General features: G+C 26.8%; 1 protein-coding gene across 2 annotated transcripts; it reads left to right on the plus strand.

The window, feature by feature from the left end:
• Positions 1–9,675: 9,675 nt before the first annotated feature.
• Positions 9,676–18,306, plus strand: LOC113004709 (cytochrome P450 4C1-like). 2 transcript variants are annotated; one of them, XM_039451364.1, is made up of 13 exons: positions 9,676–9,783; positions 10,572–10,870; positions 12,306–12,415; positions 12,602–12,692; positions 13,861–14,046; positions 14,298–14,391; positions 14,997–15,099; positions 15,291–15,390; positions 15,637–15,743; positions 15,823–15,891; positions 16,665–16,833; positions 17,520–17,699; positions 17,757–18,306. In XM_039451364.1, exons 2-13 carry the CDS (start codon positions 10,717–10,719, stop codon positions 17,927–17,929), a joined length of 1,536 nt encoding a protein of 511 aa, XP_039307298.1. In that variant the 5' UTR covers positions 9,676–9,783; positions 10,572–10,716; the 3' UTR covers positions 17,930–18,306. The 2 variants fall into 2 exon arrangements, with proteins under 2 accessions (XP_039307298.1, XP_039307299.1); XM_039451365.1 differs by lacking the exon at positions 9,676–9,783 and having other exon boundaries at positions 10,555–10,870.
• Positions 18,307–19,134: the final 828 nt, after the last annotated feature.

Here is a 19,134-nt window from a genome sequence, read left to right on the forward strand (position 1 = left end):
ACTTATCTAAAAATATTAATATAAAAAAATTTATTTAAAAATTTTAGATATTTGAAACAATAATTCGTGTACCATCAATACTTATACCGTATAGTGACTCGTCACTTGAAAACTGCAACATCGCAAGTTAATCTGATTTAAACTTTGTTTTTTATATCTATCCGTTAAATGTATGACGTGATTTCAATCAGTACGATTAGATTATTCAAAAACTATAAGAAACGATGTCCATTTTACTTTTCTCAAACACAGTAAAAATAGGTCTTTTTGTATAATATTCATCTTTAAATGTTTATTGCATGCATATTATGTGTTTAATTTTGTCGAAAGATTTTTAAAACAGATAGAGGAAGACTACGATATCATATCATATCAAGAGTATATATCTCTGCATAATTTCTCTGTAATCTGCGCAATCCAAAAATATATTAAACAAATTCTATTTTGCTTTTTTCAAGTACAACAGAAAAACAAGTGTTTTCAAAACATCCTTCTTTCAATATTTGGCAGAATTGACATTACACGTAATTATTATATACGGCGAGTTATCCAAAATATTACAAATAAAAAACAAGATTAACTGTATTCCGTTTACAAGAAAATTACATCAATATTAAAATTTAGTGCCCGCTAATTAAAATTTGAGTAAAGCATTCATTTTAAATGTTTAAATAAATTATATTGATACCAGTACCGAATATCAGATAATAGGTGTATTTATATAATTATGTACTTTCTTTTGTATTCCCTATTTATTCTTAGCCAAAATTATTTAGTATCTATATTTTTTCGTTTATCTGGAATTCTTTTATCTGTTTTATTTCACATTGATTACTGGCATTATACACAAGATTAAAGAATTTTTGACACAAATGATAATTAACATTTTAATTTTTATTTAACTTCTTTCAGTTAAAAATATTTAAAAAATATATGACACTAATATTTTTGGCTAAGGCTATACATATGCATGTATGTAACTAATATAAATGTTTTTCCAATTTTATTTTTCGATCATTATATAGACATCGTGTAAATACTGTATAAACCTTTTTATCCATTTCTCATCTTTTATCTTTTTTTTTCTCTGTCAATTTCACACGATTCTTTGGCATGGTTCATATTTTTTTCTATATTCCGTTCAAACTTTGTATCTTTCCTTTTTTTTATAGTACGATTGATTAGTGTAACTTATCATAATAAAAGTTAATCAGTTAAAATAAATCTGCGCAAATATTACGATAAATCTGTGGTTTGTATCCCTATATCATTATTCTCACACGTAGTGGTCAATATGCACGCATACGGAGAACTTTAACAACGTTCTCAAGTCGGAGAATAATCCTCAAAACATTTATCGGGTTATTGTCGAGAAGCCATTCGTATCAGTGTGGGAAAGTGTTTCGCTCAGAGTAAAGTCCTGTTTAATCCAATCCTATTGTTAGAAGGAGACGCCATTTATCTAGCCATTATATCTTACTTTTGAAGTAACAGATATGATATTTATTCGGCTTTATTATATAAAGGTTGATTGTTAGGATATTACTAATTTTAATTAATAATAATTAAAACTTAATAATAATAATTGAAACATTAAATTAATTTTAAAAAATTATATAGTATTTTATAATATAATCTTTTTATATTGTACACATTATTACAATATCTGCAATATATTTGTCATAGATTATTATGGAAAGTCTAGTATTAAACAAATTATTATTAAAAATATCTTAACTAAGCTTTTGATACTTAACCAATTAAACAATATGTTAGACTGTCAATCGTCACCATTTGGCCGAAAGATTATCATCTCGAGATGATTTACTTTGCTGTATTTCTACTTCCTTATTCTCCATTTAAACAAGCTATGCAAAACTCATAGTTTCAAAACAAATTTCAGCGTACGATTCCTTTTGCTAAAAGGATTTCAAGTAATCTCAGTTGCTTGGACGCGTTCTTCCTGCTCGCGTAATTGAAAGTATATTAATAAGCACAGTCTTGTCGGGCCGGAGGGGTGAAACGTAAATGAACTTGGCAGAGATATATATGTCACAGATCTTAGAGTATTATAGGAAAGCGCTTGTCTTTCTGATCGCAGCACTGACTATATTAGAACGTAGGGTAGTAAAGATTCGTCATTGAAACCGTAGTATGCTCTGGGAAGTAATAGGTCTACTCTTCTCTCTTCTTCTATTAGCACTAATTTTCTGTTACCATTTCTCTTTCTCAGTAAACGTATTCTTCGTTTCTCTGTTGGCAAATAATGGGCATGAAAGCTGCTGGAATAATTAATACCGGCAATTGGATAGAAGATCAACTGATAAATTGTTTATCAGAAATAAGTATTTTAAAGAATTTCTAACTGAAAATATTACCTCTAAATTAACACATCCAAATGCATTATTCAGAATAATTACGATATTAAATTTTGACTATTACTATAACAAAATATTTTTAATATATTTTATTATTATTGTAACGAAATATAAATATATTTTCTCATAGTAAAGTATTTAATTAAAAAATGTAATAATTATATGGGTAGCAAGCAAATAATAAACTTATATTTATCATATTAAAATCACTAAGAAATCAAAATTATGAAACATAATTTGATTATAAATACTTGTTAATTAGCTGTAAAACAAATCAATGTTTAACAGAGTTAAGCATAAAGTTTAACAAGTAAATAGAATAAACTATGTTTTACATTACTATAGACGTTTTTCTAAAGGAAAAAGTTTTGGCACTAGGAACGAGAAAGTGATTATTGCTGTAGTAATATTCACCATAAATTATTAATGTGATCGATCCAGTAAATCTTCAATGGTTCGCCGAAATTGTGGTAAACGACAGAGGACATCTGGGTTCTCCATTGCAAGAAAATATTTTATAATTCTAAATGGACTTAAACTGTTTTGTTCTGTGAATCGGGTCCTTTCAAAATCCTTTCGAGCTGAACTTGTTCATGGCTCGCGCGATTATTCTATTCCGCAGCATTTTCACGTTCTGCGAAATCTCGAAAGCTGCATTCGAAAAGGGACGGGAAAACAAATTGTATGGAAAGATGAAACAGTCTTAATGGACTCTTAGAAAGGTAGCGGAGTTACGCGGAAGAAGGAAAGGTAGGTTAAGTAAAACGCTGCAGTGTTGGACGACGGTACTGGTGAGCGCTCCACGAAACTCGTCTCGCGGAACTCTCTCTTCTTCTGTCCCTTCCTTTCTCCTCCTCCCCCACTCTCTCAACTGTTGTGCAAAATATTATTCAAAGCAATGGTGAAAGGACGACCGAGCGTGCGAGGGGTAACAACGAATCGGGCGAAAGGAATAGGGGTGAGATGTAGGTAACAGGGATTTTACCCCCGCGGCCACCGTTTCCACTCCTGTTACGGCCCTCACCATGCTAGGCAAGCGAGAGTTGTCTATCCCGTCGCTAACTTCATTTAAGTTTTGATCCTTTTACGGGGTACTCCATGCTAACTTTCCATATCGAGCATTGAAGGAGACACTTTAAAATCTCGAACGGAAAAGACTATTGAACTCAAGGCAAGGCGTGGTCGCCATATCGCTATATTGCGGTGTTTTCTGGACAGAGATTGTCAGAGAAAAAAGAAAAGAATTAAAGACTAAAAGGAGAAAGAAGAGACAAAAGAAGACACAGAAAGAGAGAAAGAGATGCGCTCGGATGAAAGAAAGATTATACGACGAAGGGGTCGAAGAAGCGGATGGCAGCGCTCTCTTCGTGATCTACAAGCAAGGAAGAAACAGGACTTTTATTACATTGAGTCACTGGAAACGAGGCGCAGTTCACCGGATTATACATTGCGCTAAAATGCAGATACAAATTCTCCACCATGACCTCATTTTTCTCCTTCATTCTTCCGCATCCGCGTCCGTCGTGTCGCTCGTTCCCTCCCTCGCCGGCAGTTATTCTTTTGCTATTCTATTCTTTTTCCTTTACTTTCTTCGTCATTTGACCTCTTTCTTCGTCCTCCTTCCGTTCTCTTTGTCATCTGCTCCAATGCTTATTTGTACTTTACCATTAACCTCGTCGTAAGCCGTGTGCTCCGCCATTCCCCGTCGTTAAATCCTTTGCAAAACAGTAACTTCAGTCCCTTTATCTAGCCGGACAGTAGCGTGTTTCTTCCTCGTCATTGTTACGCATCATCCTCGTATGCACGTCACTACATTTTATTCGTGGCTAGATCATACATCAAAGTATGGTTGATGGCATTACTCTTATCGGCACTTGCATCTGATTGGGCAGCTTTTTGCTACTGTTTTAACAATATAAAGGCATTGCATTATGCTATCGCCAAACTTTAGATTTGATCGTACCTACTGTCATAATTGCATGTATCCAATTATATTAAAATCAATATTTAAAAATAAACTTTAATAATAGAAAAAGTGGATCTTGTTGAAACAATTTATCATCTTATTATATCTTTTTAACAACCTAATGTAGAATATTCTGTATGAGATATATGCTTGCTTTACGACAGTTGATTACAATACACTTGAAGCATTCTCTGAGGATTCTGCCATAGAATGGCGGAAGCCTAAGATGGGACAGTGTATCTTCTACGATACGTCGAACAGGCTTTAGAACTTCGCTGCAGTTCGCACGGAGTTGCGAGGTGCGCGTTATCGGATACATCACATATCGAAGGCTCCTACGTTACTGATATCGATTAAGCCATTGTTCTAAAGATTCTGGGAAGCTTCTAGGACGTGCTCAAGGCGTTAGAAATAGAGAATTGGAGATGAACAGAGAAGGGAAGAGAAACGAGACGAATTTTCGTCCATAAAAGAAGGAAATCTCTTATCGTTTTTCGTGTCCATGGCGTACACACAATTCACAGAGATGTACATGTACACGCCTTCGGGGATCCTTTTGTGCCCGTGCCACATTATAGGGACTAGTGCATTAGACAGAGTAATACGGCTGGAGGAATTCCAATTGCAGCACGGCCACGTCGTTCGGTTTAACGATTTCGTCGGACTTCAGAGAATACGGAGTGCTGTATAGAGAAGAGGAGTGGGCTTGTGTATAGACTGCTCCGTTGACATGTTTAAAGACCATCATACATCTCACGACTAGAGAGAATTGCACGTTGCCTTGGGCCGCGTGCAAATGTATCAATATTCATCCCGTCGATTTGACTGCTGTAAAATACAGGTACTACGGAGAGAATTGTAATGATGTGCAAATGCACATGATTGTTATCACCATATGAACATAATATACCCCCTATTGTATGTATTTTCAAGTTTGTTATTTATGAATCCGAGTTCAAAGACGAGATAGAGACTACATCATATAGTAAAAAAAGGAAGTTATTAAAAAAAATTATATTTGAAATCAGTGATTTATATCAATATTTTCGAGAAAAGTTTAGCAATTGATTTAATAGAGGAAAAATTAATAGTAATGTTAAATGATTGATATAAAATTGTATGAAGTATGTATAATAGCTCCATGAAAATAATTTGTACTTATAACAAAAAGAAAAAAAAACAATTATTAATAATGTTATTAATAAAGATAAAAATATCATTACATGTATAGATATAAGTACATATATACATTAAAAAATTTATCATAAATGAGTAGATCTTTATTTTTCGCGTAAAAGTTTTAAAGGAACATACTTGTAGTCATTGCCTGAAGCTTATTTCAAGAGCAAAAATAAGACGTATACAATTTAATAACCATATTTTAATCAAAAATCAAATAAAAATTTGTTAAATAAAGAAGAAAAATAACTTAGAATGTATATAAATGACATAATATCTCTGTAAATATTTTTAAAATATTTGCAAAACAGTAATAGATTTATTTACTTAAATTGTATAATAAACAAATAAAACAAAGAAAACTATAATTTTCTTATATAAAGATACGAGAGCGCCATTGGTCAACGAGTTTTTGTGTATAATAGTAATAAAATAATAAAATAATTTTAAAATAATAAAAATATAATAAGCTGTAAAAATATAAATATTCAATGCCACAGAAGTTAGAACTCCTTTTATCTGGAAAAACGTTTTATGACCAATTATTTATAACATGTTCAACAAGTATACTATGCAAAAGTTAATAAGTCAATCATAATATTACATTTCTATATAGAAGCAATTGATTTTTCTACTTGTTAGTAAGTTTTTCTGTTCTGTATAATGTGTGTCATATAAATGTATGTTAATATACCTACCATATGAATGCTTTTTTTGAACATTCTGTATTAGATGTCCTATTAAAAATAGTATCTATTAATTGTCTATTTGGATCATATCACACATAAATAATGACTCATCAAATACACAAGAATAAGTAATGATAATGTAGTAATAAGCGTTCTTGTCGTAATATCTGTTCTAATTAGATTTAATCTCTTTTTCATGTTTTTCAGTTTTTTAATTGCACATATCACTAATTATTTAATATTTATTTGCAACAAATCTTATTATTTAATATAAAATTGATAAGTTTATCACCTAAACACATTTGTAGAAGTTGTGTATAAAATAACATTATTTAATATATATATTTAAAATAAAATAAAATAAAATAAAACAGTTATTTAGTTTTTATTATTTTGAATAATTTCTTATTTTTTATTTTCTATCTTAAATAGAAAAACAAATGAAATTATTTAATTCTAAAGTATTTTTAATAAGTTTTTACTACTGATTAATGCCGATTAGCATTTTTTATTGAAATTAATTCGATTTGGTTTTTTTTATTAAAATTAAAAAAAAAACAAAAGTTAAAGTTGTAAGATAGCAGTGACAATGGTGATGAGCCTACCTGCTACCTGTCTGATTCTATTGAAAATTCTATTGAAGATTATATTGAAGATTCTATTAAAGATATTATACTTAAAATATCAATTTTTCAATTTAATTATGTGATTAAAGAAAATCATCAGAGAATTATAAACTCACTCTATTACATGTATACCCTACCGTAAATTTGGTATGTGAATCATATATCAATAGTATACGAATGATATATGAATCATATCTGATCGTATAAGAATTATATGCGAATCTTATACGAATCGTATGCGATCACATGCTAATTGCATGATTAAACATATGATAGTATATGAATTACATATCACTGTTGGACATTTGTTTCGGAATCACATGTGACATGTTTGACGTATGTTCCAAATCATATAAGATTGCGTATAAGGTACATACGATTTTTATATGACTCTATGCGACCACATGGCAATCGCATTATTAGACATACGATCGTTACGCGATCACGTACAAATTACATATCACGGGCGGAAATTATATAGAATCACGTATTTAACATGCGGATTTATCGTATAAGAATCATATATGATTCTATACGATAGCACATCCATCATATACGATATACATCTCATATGAAATACATGCATATTTTGCCAAGCGTAACTCTAATTAAATCATTGAAGTCATCATTGAAAAAGTCTTCTAAAACCGAGTTTTTTCTCGCATAACAACAATAAATGTTAACTCGATTTATAAATTATCTTACATTTGTTTATTTATTTGCAATAATTATAATTATATACATTCTAAATAAATAATTATTTTATTTTGGCTGTTACACATTGGATAAATATACATATATTGTCAATGTATTTAAAATCAGTTTATTTTTTGTAATCTATGCAGTATTTGAATCTTTTTACAGATTATTAATGATATTAATAATGAAAAATATATAATCATATATATACTTTTAGACAAAATAGGTTCATGAATGAAGAAAACTCGATTTATATCCTAATGAGCAGACAATATTTGTTAAATGTTTTTTAATAAAAATTTTTTCATATTTAATTTAATTATTGTATTATATTAACATATATTTTTTAAAGTAGATAGATATTTTGACTGTTACTGTATCATTACAAATTGAACAAGAATACCTTCAACGGTTGCAGCTAGATCTTCGTGCTTGTATTGTTTGTGTGATTTTTATATACTTTACTCAAATCTTGTTCAATTTAGAACTGTGTTATGACTAAAAATTAATTCGGCACGCCGTTCATTGAATTTGAGTATTTTGTATATATTTTTTAGTTGCATTCTTATTTAAACAAATAACAAAAGTTATTTTAGATGCTATTTCGCATTTGTGAAAATAGTAAAAGAACTATTTTATTAACTAATAAAATTAATAATAATTTTAAATATTGTATGTTAAATTTCTATTTAACATATACTTTAAATGTTATGCTTTAATTATACATATTTCATTTTTTCGATAACGTATATTGACCTGATTTATCAGTTATATACGCATATCAGCATAAAGTGTTCACAGGTCATCATGAGGGATTAGTTCGCAGCGATCTTCGAAGTTAAGCAACGTTCATTGGGGTCGCAACTTGGATGGGTGACCGCTCGGAAATTTCCGAAAAAAATTCCTAAAAATAAATTTTTTTGCAAAAATTGTTTTTTAAAATATTATAAAAATATTGTGTTGCATTATGTGGTGTAATATAATACATATTTATGTAGATATTTCAAAGAAACTTTGCGCTTTTTTTTGTATGCGATAGATATATGAATCGTATATTATGCACATACGATCGCATCCCAAAAACACATGTGACAATATTATATACGATTGTATATGATTTCATCACATACGACTTTTACGGTAGGGTATTGTGTGAAAAGTTGTAACATTTTGCAGAAAAAGTTGCTTATCTACTCCCAGTCTACTCTAGTGCAGTTCTGGTTTGGATAAATAATTATTACTTGGAAACTTTGAAAAAATTCCTAAGAAACAAAATTCTCGAGTATTTTTTTATTTGAAAACATTTTTTATTTTATTTTTATTTAATTTAATTTTTATTTTATTAAATATTAAAAAAACATTTTTCACATATTAAAGTAAATAGTTCTTTTAATGAAGAAAGGGATCTATCTAATTAATTTTAATTTTTTTAAATATTTCTTTTATTGCAAAAAATATTTATGAAAACCGTTTAAGAGATTAATGCAAAATCATATGCAACGTTATACATATAACTCTCATTTCAAATGTTACTAAAAGCTCTAAATGTGCATCAAAGTTTATTTATAATGACGATGATACGAACTACATATTGTAAAATGCAAGTTCCATAACATTCCAATAACATTATTGAAATAATATTTTTTGTTTACTGGGGAAATATCATCAATTACTGATACAGTAATCAGTTTATTGAATTTATCGGTTCTCTTTCTCAAGAGTCAAGTTGTCACATGTATTGACATTTAAAACTGGATTTAAAAATATTATTAAGAACATCAAAACCAGCTTTAATCTAAAAAAAAAAGAGATAGCATATCTTATTTTTCTTAAATTAAGTATTTAGTATCAATCTAACAATATCACAAGGAAACATTTTTGAAATCAATTAATCTATTACGTAAATACTTTTTTAAAAAACAATTTTGCTTAGTAAACAATAATAGTAGCGGTTAACTAAAAAATTAGAAGCGAGATAATGATAAGTTAGCAATAATGGTGACAGCTAAGAAAGTGCTGGAGCCTCAATATTAATTGTAGATTCAATTTCAGGTATGTAAATTTTCCACCTCTTCTTTTATAAAATATTACTCTTAAGTAGAAGTGGTAGACGCTTTATTACGATGATTCTTCAGAATATATAAGTGAAAAACAGTTAGAGTCAGTCAGTCTTAATCATTAATGTTTACGCTTAAGTCTCAATACTTGAAAAACTCAGAATTTTACTCTTAAAACTATCAAATTAAGTAATTATATTAAATTTTAATCTGTATTTGGAATTAACCTGAGTAAAGGAAAAGTAGAATTTAAATAAATTAATTTATTGCATGTTACAAATTTTAAAAATATTGCTACTGCAACTTATCACAAAATTAAAAAATTTTTTTGTTTCAAAATTTCATACATTTTACAGAATCCTTTTAGAAGTATTGCACATAAAATGTGAAAAGTGGAAATTTTTAAAAAATCTTTTTGCAACAATCGGTGCTGTATTGGTTAAAAGAATAAAATTATATATTGCAAAGTGCATAATTTTTTTAAAAAGCAACTATGTGATTTTTTTACACCAATGGATTTGATTTATCTCATTATTTTGTGTATGAAAGTATTAAGATACAATTATCAAAAGATTACTAGTTTACAAGATATTTTATACTTTATATCAAAATATAGTATGATATAAAATACACACACATACAGTTCACGCACATACGCAAGTACGTACGCACAATAGGTTTGTTTTCTATTCTTGCACTAGAACTTTTCTTCTCGCTTGTGCTAACTTTCAAACATATATTTATTTCACTAAGTGTACGCTAGTTCAGAAAACTCAGAAACACAAAACAAACAAGTATAATATCTCGTAAATTATTAATTTTTGAAAAATCTATTTTAATACATTTATCTTAATACTTTTATGTGCAGAAAAATTAGAAGAATCGTATACAATACGTGATAAATCATTATAACATTTTTAATGCATTTCATTGCATGTTTTAATTATTATATGTATTTAGTTATTATATGTGTTTAGGTAAATTTATCAATTTTATCAAGACAATGATAAGATTTGCGCAAAACAAATAAATACTAAATATCAGTGATACGTGCAATTCAAGTACTAAAGGAACACAAAAAAAGTTGCTGCTGGTTAGAACTGTCATAATATCACAACAAAGATGTTTATTACGTTATTATTATTTATTTTTATTGTATATTTGGTGTATCATTATTACGTACATTATGGACGATTTGGACAATTAATCCATAAAATACCAGGACCACCAGGTTATCCACTTATTGGTAATTTTTTTCTACTGATGACTAAACAAGGTAAATAAAAATTCTCAAAACATTTCTACAAATTAGTTAATTTTAAAACATGTAATTATCAATATTATTGCGTGATTAATAATTATATAAAATCTTAATAATTATATAAAATTATCAATAATTTTTTATGATATTTATTTTTTTAATAGTGGTCTAGTCTGCACATTTGGTTTTTATGCTAAAGATCCGGGTTTAAATCTGCTTAGAACAAATTAGATTTTTTGCCACCTGTCGGGAAGATAACGTCAAACTACCGAGAGTACTTTTAACAAGATCATCTTACACATAATTTCTGAAAACTGCACCAAGAAATTCTGGGACTCATTTATCAGGCCCAAGGGGCTAAAATTTATGCAATCTTAAGTTTCTGTATTAAAGCTTAGGATTGCATAAATTTAAAAACCTGGGGCTATGTCAAAAAAGAAACTTGGAGGTTGTATTAAAGACCATGCTTTCTTTATTAAGCTTTAAAAAAGTGGTTTTAGCGGGAACCACAAAGAAACATTTTAGATTTAGATAACGTCTAGAGATTGATATAATCTCACTCACTTTCATTATTAAAGGAAGAGGTGATATTATGACTACCCGATTTATATATTTTATACAATAAATAATTAATAATTAATATTTTTAATTAAAATTGTGTTTATCAAACTATTCGTCAATAAATTTTGGATTTAAAGTTATGACATATTTATTATATTATTTTTAAAAATAAAACAATATTGCATAATGGATCGAAGAGAAGCAGATATAATAATATAGCCCACAGAAATAAATTTTAAAAATTGGTTACAATTTAAAAAAAACAACATACAATTTTGTTATAAAATTATATATTTCTGTAAAAAAAAAAAATATAAGATTTTGCTGAAAAAGGCTACTAAACAAATAATTTTATAATTATTAGAATTTATCAAATAATAACAGAGATACTATGACTAAGCATAATTCCAGTACGGTCAATAAAATTACCTTTTCTTCTGTTTATTTAATTGTTTGTTTTCTACATGTTTGAGCATAAAAGACGATGTAAAATAAAGATATTAACTCTCTAAAGGCTGCATTGTTTTATTGTCATTAAAACATTTTGTTTTATTTCACTAAAAATATTTCATGAATAAACAATTTATTAATTTTATTTTTTTACTTTTTACTTTTTTTATGCCTATTAATCTTTATCTGGTGGTAAGAAATATTATACTTAGATGCTTAATGCGCCACTAAATATACTTTCATTTTTAATTTTTATGTACTATATAATTGAATTATGTATAAATTTCGAATTTAATAATATCTTACAAAAAAAGTGTGTCAAAAATAAAAATTGTAAATATATTACATTGATCTTGCTAAAGGATTAAAATCATTAAATAAAACTAATTACAATTTTTCCTATACTTATAATTGTATATTGCATTTTTGTATTTTTCAGAACATCTTATAAATCTTATATTTTCATTTTGTGACAAATACTATCCAATTTTTAAAGGATGGGCTTTCTTTGAAGGTTTCGTATCTATTCGTCATCCCGATGATCTGGAGGTAATAAAATATTATAGTTAATTCTTATACATATTACTGACAAATTAAAAATTTAAGAATTCTTCATTTGTCTATATTTTATAAAAGAATCATAAAATCCAATATTTTAAATGGATTAAGTAAGCTATCTTTATTAAAATTAAGTTAAACGGTGTTTTTATTATAATACTTTTTATAATTTTCTAGGTGATACTAAACAGTTCAACAAATATTGAAAAGAGTAGAATTTACTCTGTATTACATCCTTGGTTCGGTTTGGGTCTTCTTACTAGTGGAGGTAATGTAATTATATTAATACAAATGAAGGATTTTCTACAAAATCTAAACAAATCAATTAAAAAAAATTTAGATTATGATGTTAAATCAATAGTATTATGAACAGTTTTGTTTTGAGCAGATAAAATAAAAAAACAAAAAATAAAAATATAAATACGTAATTTAAAATTTTTAGCGAATTATTAAGTAACACAAATATAATTAATATAAAATTTTTTAGCAAAAAGCAAACAAGTTCAAAAATTTTCTGATTCTTTTTTAAATAAATTCTTCAATGTATTGATTTTAAAGTTTAAAATTTTGCACACGTATTATATTGAGTGTTCGAAAAGTGTGGAAATCCTTTAATACTTTTAAAGTTAAGCATTTTCGAATAAAAATGTTTCAGATAAATGTAAGGTTTAAAATAATCTGTTTACCAATCCTATCAATTTGATCTTGGATAATGTCATTAAGGTCACATCAATTTTTTAAAATAAAAATTCTATTTCTAATTTTAAAATTTAATAGTTAGTGTTAAGAGCTTTTTAAAACACTATAATAAAGTCATTTTTCATTAAGTATTTTCCGAGTATGAAACTTGAAAGTACAGTATATTGTAACTTTTAAGCTTTTTAACTTGGAAAGTATTTAATAAATAACTTCATTACAGTATTTTCAAAAACTCTTGAGATCAACTATAATAAAAAATCGACTGCATAAAAAGACAGAGCATCCAAAAAGTATTGAAATCTCTTAATATTTTAAAAACTAATAAACATTTCTGAAAAAAATATTTTATACAAAAGTTAGAAGATTTGAAGTGATGCAGTTGATAAAAATATCAGCTGATGGTATTAAGGTCATGTAAAAATTTCATATTTTCAAATAAAAATTCCTATTTTTGATTGTATTTTTGTATAGTCAATTTATTATAAAGTTATTTTTTGTTAAATATTTTCTGAGTTATAATGCTTCAAAGTTAAAGTTACTTTAAATGGAAAGACAAAATCTATGTAGCATAATAAAATTATAATTAACAATTAATAACCTATAAATAAAAATATTAAATAATTAACTGCAAATATAAAAGTAAGTTATAAAAATTAAGAAGAATTTTGTAGTGAATTTAAGTCATTTATGTTTGTATTCAATGATATTATAGAATTATATTTAGCTTTCTGTTTTAGGTTCCAAATGGCATTCCAGGCGAAAAATATTAACACCTACGTTTCATTTCAATATACTTCAGCAATTTGTTGAAATTTTAATCGAGGAGGGCGAGAGCATGACAAACTCATTAAAAAATGCAGGAAGCACTATTACAAAAGATTTAGTACCGTTTATTAGTGAATACACCCTGAATGCAATATGCGGTATTATATTTCGTTGCTATTTATGAAGGAGTTTTATCTTGAACAGTATAACGCATTATAAGAGACGATATATAAATTTTATACATGAAATATAATTATTTTAGTAAATTAAGTTATCTAATTATTTTAGTAAATTAAATATAATTATACATAATTAAACATAATTATTTTAGTAAATTAAAGTTATCTAATTTTATAAAAATATTTTTGAAATATATTATTATATCACAGTAATTTAACATTTTTTCTAGAAACTGCTATGGGCACCTCTATACAAGGAATGACTTCCGTTCAGCAACAGTATCGAAAAGCAGTTCACCGGATAAGTGAACTTCTTATTTATAGGTAATTTATATTAAATAACTAATATATGTTATATTAAATAATAAATATACGCTGATTTAAGATATATATATATATATATATATATATATATATATATATATATATATATATATATATATAGATTAATATTGTACAACAATATTATGATAAATAATTATATTGTATTTAATAGAAAACATATGTTAACAATTAACAGTATAAAGTTTATTTGCTTACTTTAACTATGTAAAGACCTATAACTATATAAAATTTGAAGATTTTAATATGTTAAACGCTAAAATATTATAACAAATTAATGTTATCAAAAAATCAAATCAATTAATTATTAAATCTTAAATTAATTTCATCTTTGCAACAGAAGTTTTTAGCTTAGATTAGTGGAATGTTCATAAAAGGTCTTGCATATTTTTAGCATTTTTAAAATTTTTTATATTTAAATATTACACATATTTCCTTTTTTGCAATTATTTAAATATTAATAAGTGATTACATATTGTAATTATAGGAATTCTTTACAAAATAATATTAATCATACAGTAGTGGACAAAATAAATCATACATCTTTCACAACAAATAAATTTGCTAATGTAACTATTCTTTTTTAGATTAGTCAGACATTGGCTAATAAGTGATTGGATATTTGCATTAACACCACAAGGAAGAGAGCAAGTAAAAGTTTTGAAAATATTGCATGGTTTTACTAATAAGGTACTTCAAAATCTCAGCTTCTTTAATCATTTTTTAAACATTTCATTGTGTAAAATTACAAAAAGAAAAAGAATATAAAACTGTCGTATTATTCATGTGAAAAAATAATATAACAGTTTGTAAATGTTAAGAAATACGACTTCAGCATTTACACAAACAATAAAAGATAAACCAATCTTGAACGTGTGCAGATTATTGCAGAAAGGAAAAATTATCACAAACGTACCAATGGGCAATACTTGAAAAATTTTAACGAAAGTATAATAACGGATAATGAAGAAATTGTTGGAAGTATGTAGTATAATTTGAAGCTATTACATTACATTGTCTAATATTGAAAATTGTTGCATACAATTATATATTTTTAATATATTTATTTATTAACATTATAATACACATTATTAAACACAATTATTATTAAGTAAAATAATTAAATATTTGTAACATAATTTGATTTTAAATTTAATGTAGTTTAATACAATAAAACAAACAAAAATTAGTAAAGTAGTATTTATATGATTAAATAATTTGATTTAGTTAAAAAAAAACGGCTGGCTATGTTGGATTTTTTAATATACGCGTCTCAAGAGGGTCATTTGACTGATGTTGATATTAGAGAGGAAGTCGATACTTTTATGTTTGAGGTATGGACTTATTAAACCTTATTCTTTTTTTTTACATATGCACTATCTAAATGTATATTAAATAACAATGTGATTACAGGGTCATGATACTACATCAACCAGTCTTTGCTATACTTTAGCATTACTGGCCGAAAACAAAGATATTCAGGTATATTTATCGTTAGTTAAATGAGCGTTATGGTTAAAAGAAAAGTCGAAAGAGTACTTTTAATTCAATCAATTATTAAAGTAATAGAAACAATAAGCTTTGTTGCTTGCGTATGTGTATGCATGTATGACTTACATATAATGTATTTCTTTTATGCAATGTCTAGAATATATTTTTAATAGTTTTTTTTTAAATCGTTTTAAATAAAAGTTGTAATACTGACATTACCCATACAACACAGCTTTGCAAAAACATTGTAATATATTGCTGCAATGTTTCACTATTATTGTGACAATGGTAAAATGTCCGCCTTGAATTATTGATACATAACATTGCAGAAATGTTAATGTTACAATATTATATACAATATTATACAACATTATATATGTTACTGCAACATTATGTGTCAATAATTTTTGAAGTAGACATTTTACCATTGCCATAATGCTGCTAAAATATTCTTACTTCTCAAAAACTAAATATTGCGTTTTATCAATACTGATAAAAGCACGATACTTAGATAATTAAAGAAAAAAATAAAAACCTATAATTTATATATTCTGTTATTATATAAAATTTTCTAAAATGAACCCGTACAGCAAAATACAATATAGCATTTCAATATTATTTAAACATATATTTTAAACTTATAATTTATATACTTAAAAAATATTAATTGTAGAATGTTCATAAATTAAACGTAGAAATTCTATTTCTGTGTATGTTAAACAGAATAATGAAAAATTGTCACTATGTGTATATTAATGTTATAGGATCGTGTTCGACAAGAAGTTGATGTTGTTATGCAAGAAAATGAAGGAAAACTTACTATAAAATCGCTACAAAATCTACAATACTTAGAGAGATGTATAAAAGAATCTTTGCGTTTATATCCGTCTGTTTATTTCATATCACGAATTACTACGGAAGAAGCACAATTAAGTACGTAATTGATCAATCTATTAATGTATATTGATTAATCTGCCATTTTAAGTCTAAAACACATTTTCATAGTTGCACAAATTCAAAAACACCTTCGACAAACGATATTTACTGTTACTACGTTTACACGGCCCAAGTTCCGCCAAAGTTATAACATTGATGTTATGAAACTGGTCAATTACAATGTTTCTATTCTTTGGAGAAATACTTATCATTGGCTAATGGCATAACACCGATCTAATAACTCCGGCGTAAATAGGACCGAGTAAACGTAATATGTAACAAAGTTAAAAAAATTAGACTCCGTTATTTTAAGGTCACCATTTTGAATTTTGCATCTCTGATTTTAAAATTAAAATCAGTGGTATCAGTGAAAAAACATTATGTAGCTAACGCTTATAATAGTTTAATGACTTTTTCAATTTTTCCGGCTTTCTGGCTCACTCTACATTTGATTTATTCCTATAAATTGAAACTGTCACATCAACTTTCTTATTATAATTGTTCTAGACTAATAATATGTATCTGCATCACATAAATATTTGATTTTCAATTGTTATAAAACTTTTAATTATTATTTGTATATTTTATCTCTTTATAAAATACTTTTTAGAATCGTATTTAATATCTGTCAAAACTTATTTGTATCATTATTTGTAGTCACACTTTCATAAAATATTTTCCAGAATCACATTTAATACCTGTTGGAACAATAATGCATCTTCATATTTATGGAGTTCATAGAGATCCAAATTTTTGGCCAAATCCGGATGTATTTGATCCAGACAGATTTTTACCAGAAAATAGCCGAAATCGTCATCCTTATTCATATATACCATTTAGTGCTGGGCCGCGTAATTGCATTGGTAAGATGTTAATTGATATTTTTTTATAAACAGATTATAGTACATATAAAATTGTAGGTCAACGATTTGCTATGTTGGAAATGAAAGCAATGATAACTCCTTTAATTCACAATTTCTGTTTGGAGCCTGTTGATCTCTTAAAGAATCTCCGGGTAGGACCTGATTTGGTACTTCGTCCTCTTGGTGGGCATCGAATAAAATTCATCCCAATCGCCACAAAATGCATATAAGCAAACTTCATAAAACAACTTCATAAAACGACAAATGTTTTGTAAAATACAGAATATTATACGTGTTTGTAAAAATACACAAACAATAAAAATGTAATTTCTTTCTAATTAATAAGATTTATTTTATTAATGAATTTAAACATATTTTATTTACATCATAATCTATTTATTTGGTCTTACTTAATTATAATCTTTAGAAAAATTACATTTTTATCGTTTGTGTATATTTACAAACACGTATAATATTCTGTATTTTACAAAACATTCGTCGTTTTATAAAATTGTTGTTTGTTTATTAATACGTAAGTTTATTAAGAAGACTTATGTACTGCTGCTTAATCTGTCGTATCTCTTAATAAAGACAAAATTAACCAACATATTGTCTCCATTATTTTTGCACGTAAAAATTTAACAATGTTTTTATTTTTTATAGGGAAGTGAGTTTAACAGTAAACTTTTTTCACAGGCTAATAATAAATTAATTTGCTTGACAATATATGAGCTTTATTTAAGTGCTAATCAGACTCGAGAAGTAACGCATTATTTGTAACATCGTATTCGTACGATGTGTTTTTTTTTTTAGTTTATAACACTAAAAGTCATTGTATGACAAAATAGAATGGTGAAAAATAATTTTTAGAGAATCGCTCCAGGAACCTTCCCAACTTCAGCCAGCTACATTTTTCATAAAATTTGATATTCATCACATTTGTAATTGTGACAAAAGTTGATAGATTTTATCTTGATACTTTTTAAACTTTGTCACGATGAAAAAATCTCAAGATTTGTGTTTATTAAGTCTATCGTGACAAAGTTTAAACAATATCGAGATAAAATTTATCAAGTTTTTATCGCTATTACAATTGTGATGAATGTCAAATTTTATGAAAAATGTCACAAATCAAACAGTTTTTCACGATTTATTTATTTATTTATTTCTTTTTAATTTTTTAAAAAAAGCAAAGTATGTAATGAAAAATACAAGCACAATATTTAAAGGTGCCGTGTCAAATACGCGAAGTTATTTATATACATATCTATCTATACATATGTCAGTGACTATTTCAAATGTATCATGAAACCGTTGTTCAAAACAAAGCACACGACCGACCGAGAGGTCGTCTTACTAACAATACAACGAATTTGGCGCGTTTAGAGAATTCGTCAGTTGCTCTCGAAACAGCCGTCGAACTACACATACATTA

Source organism: Solenopsis invicta, chromosome 6 (genome assembly GCF_016802725.1).
Source record: "Solenopsis invicta isolate M01_SB chromosome 6, UNIL_Sinv_3.0, whole genome shotgun sequence".
Taxonomy (NCBI): Eukaryota; Metazoa; Arthropoda; class Insecta; order Hymenoptera; family Formicidae; genus Solenopsis; species Solenopsis invicta.

Bases quoted from the DNA above. Each gene is read 5' to 3' on its own strand.
- LOC113004709 (XM_039451364.1), top strand. From the start codon at position 10,717: ATGTTTATTACGTTATTATTATTTATTTTTATTGTATATTTGGTGTAT. The intron at 15,100-15,290 runs GTACTTCAAAAT...GAACGTGTGCAG, and splicing joins TGCATGGTTTTACTAATAAG to ATTATTGCAGAAAGGAAAAA. The intron at 15,391-15,636 runs GTATGTAGTATA...AATTTGATTTAG, and splicing joins TAATGAAGAAATTGTTGGAA to TTAAAAAAAAACGGCTGGCT.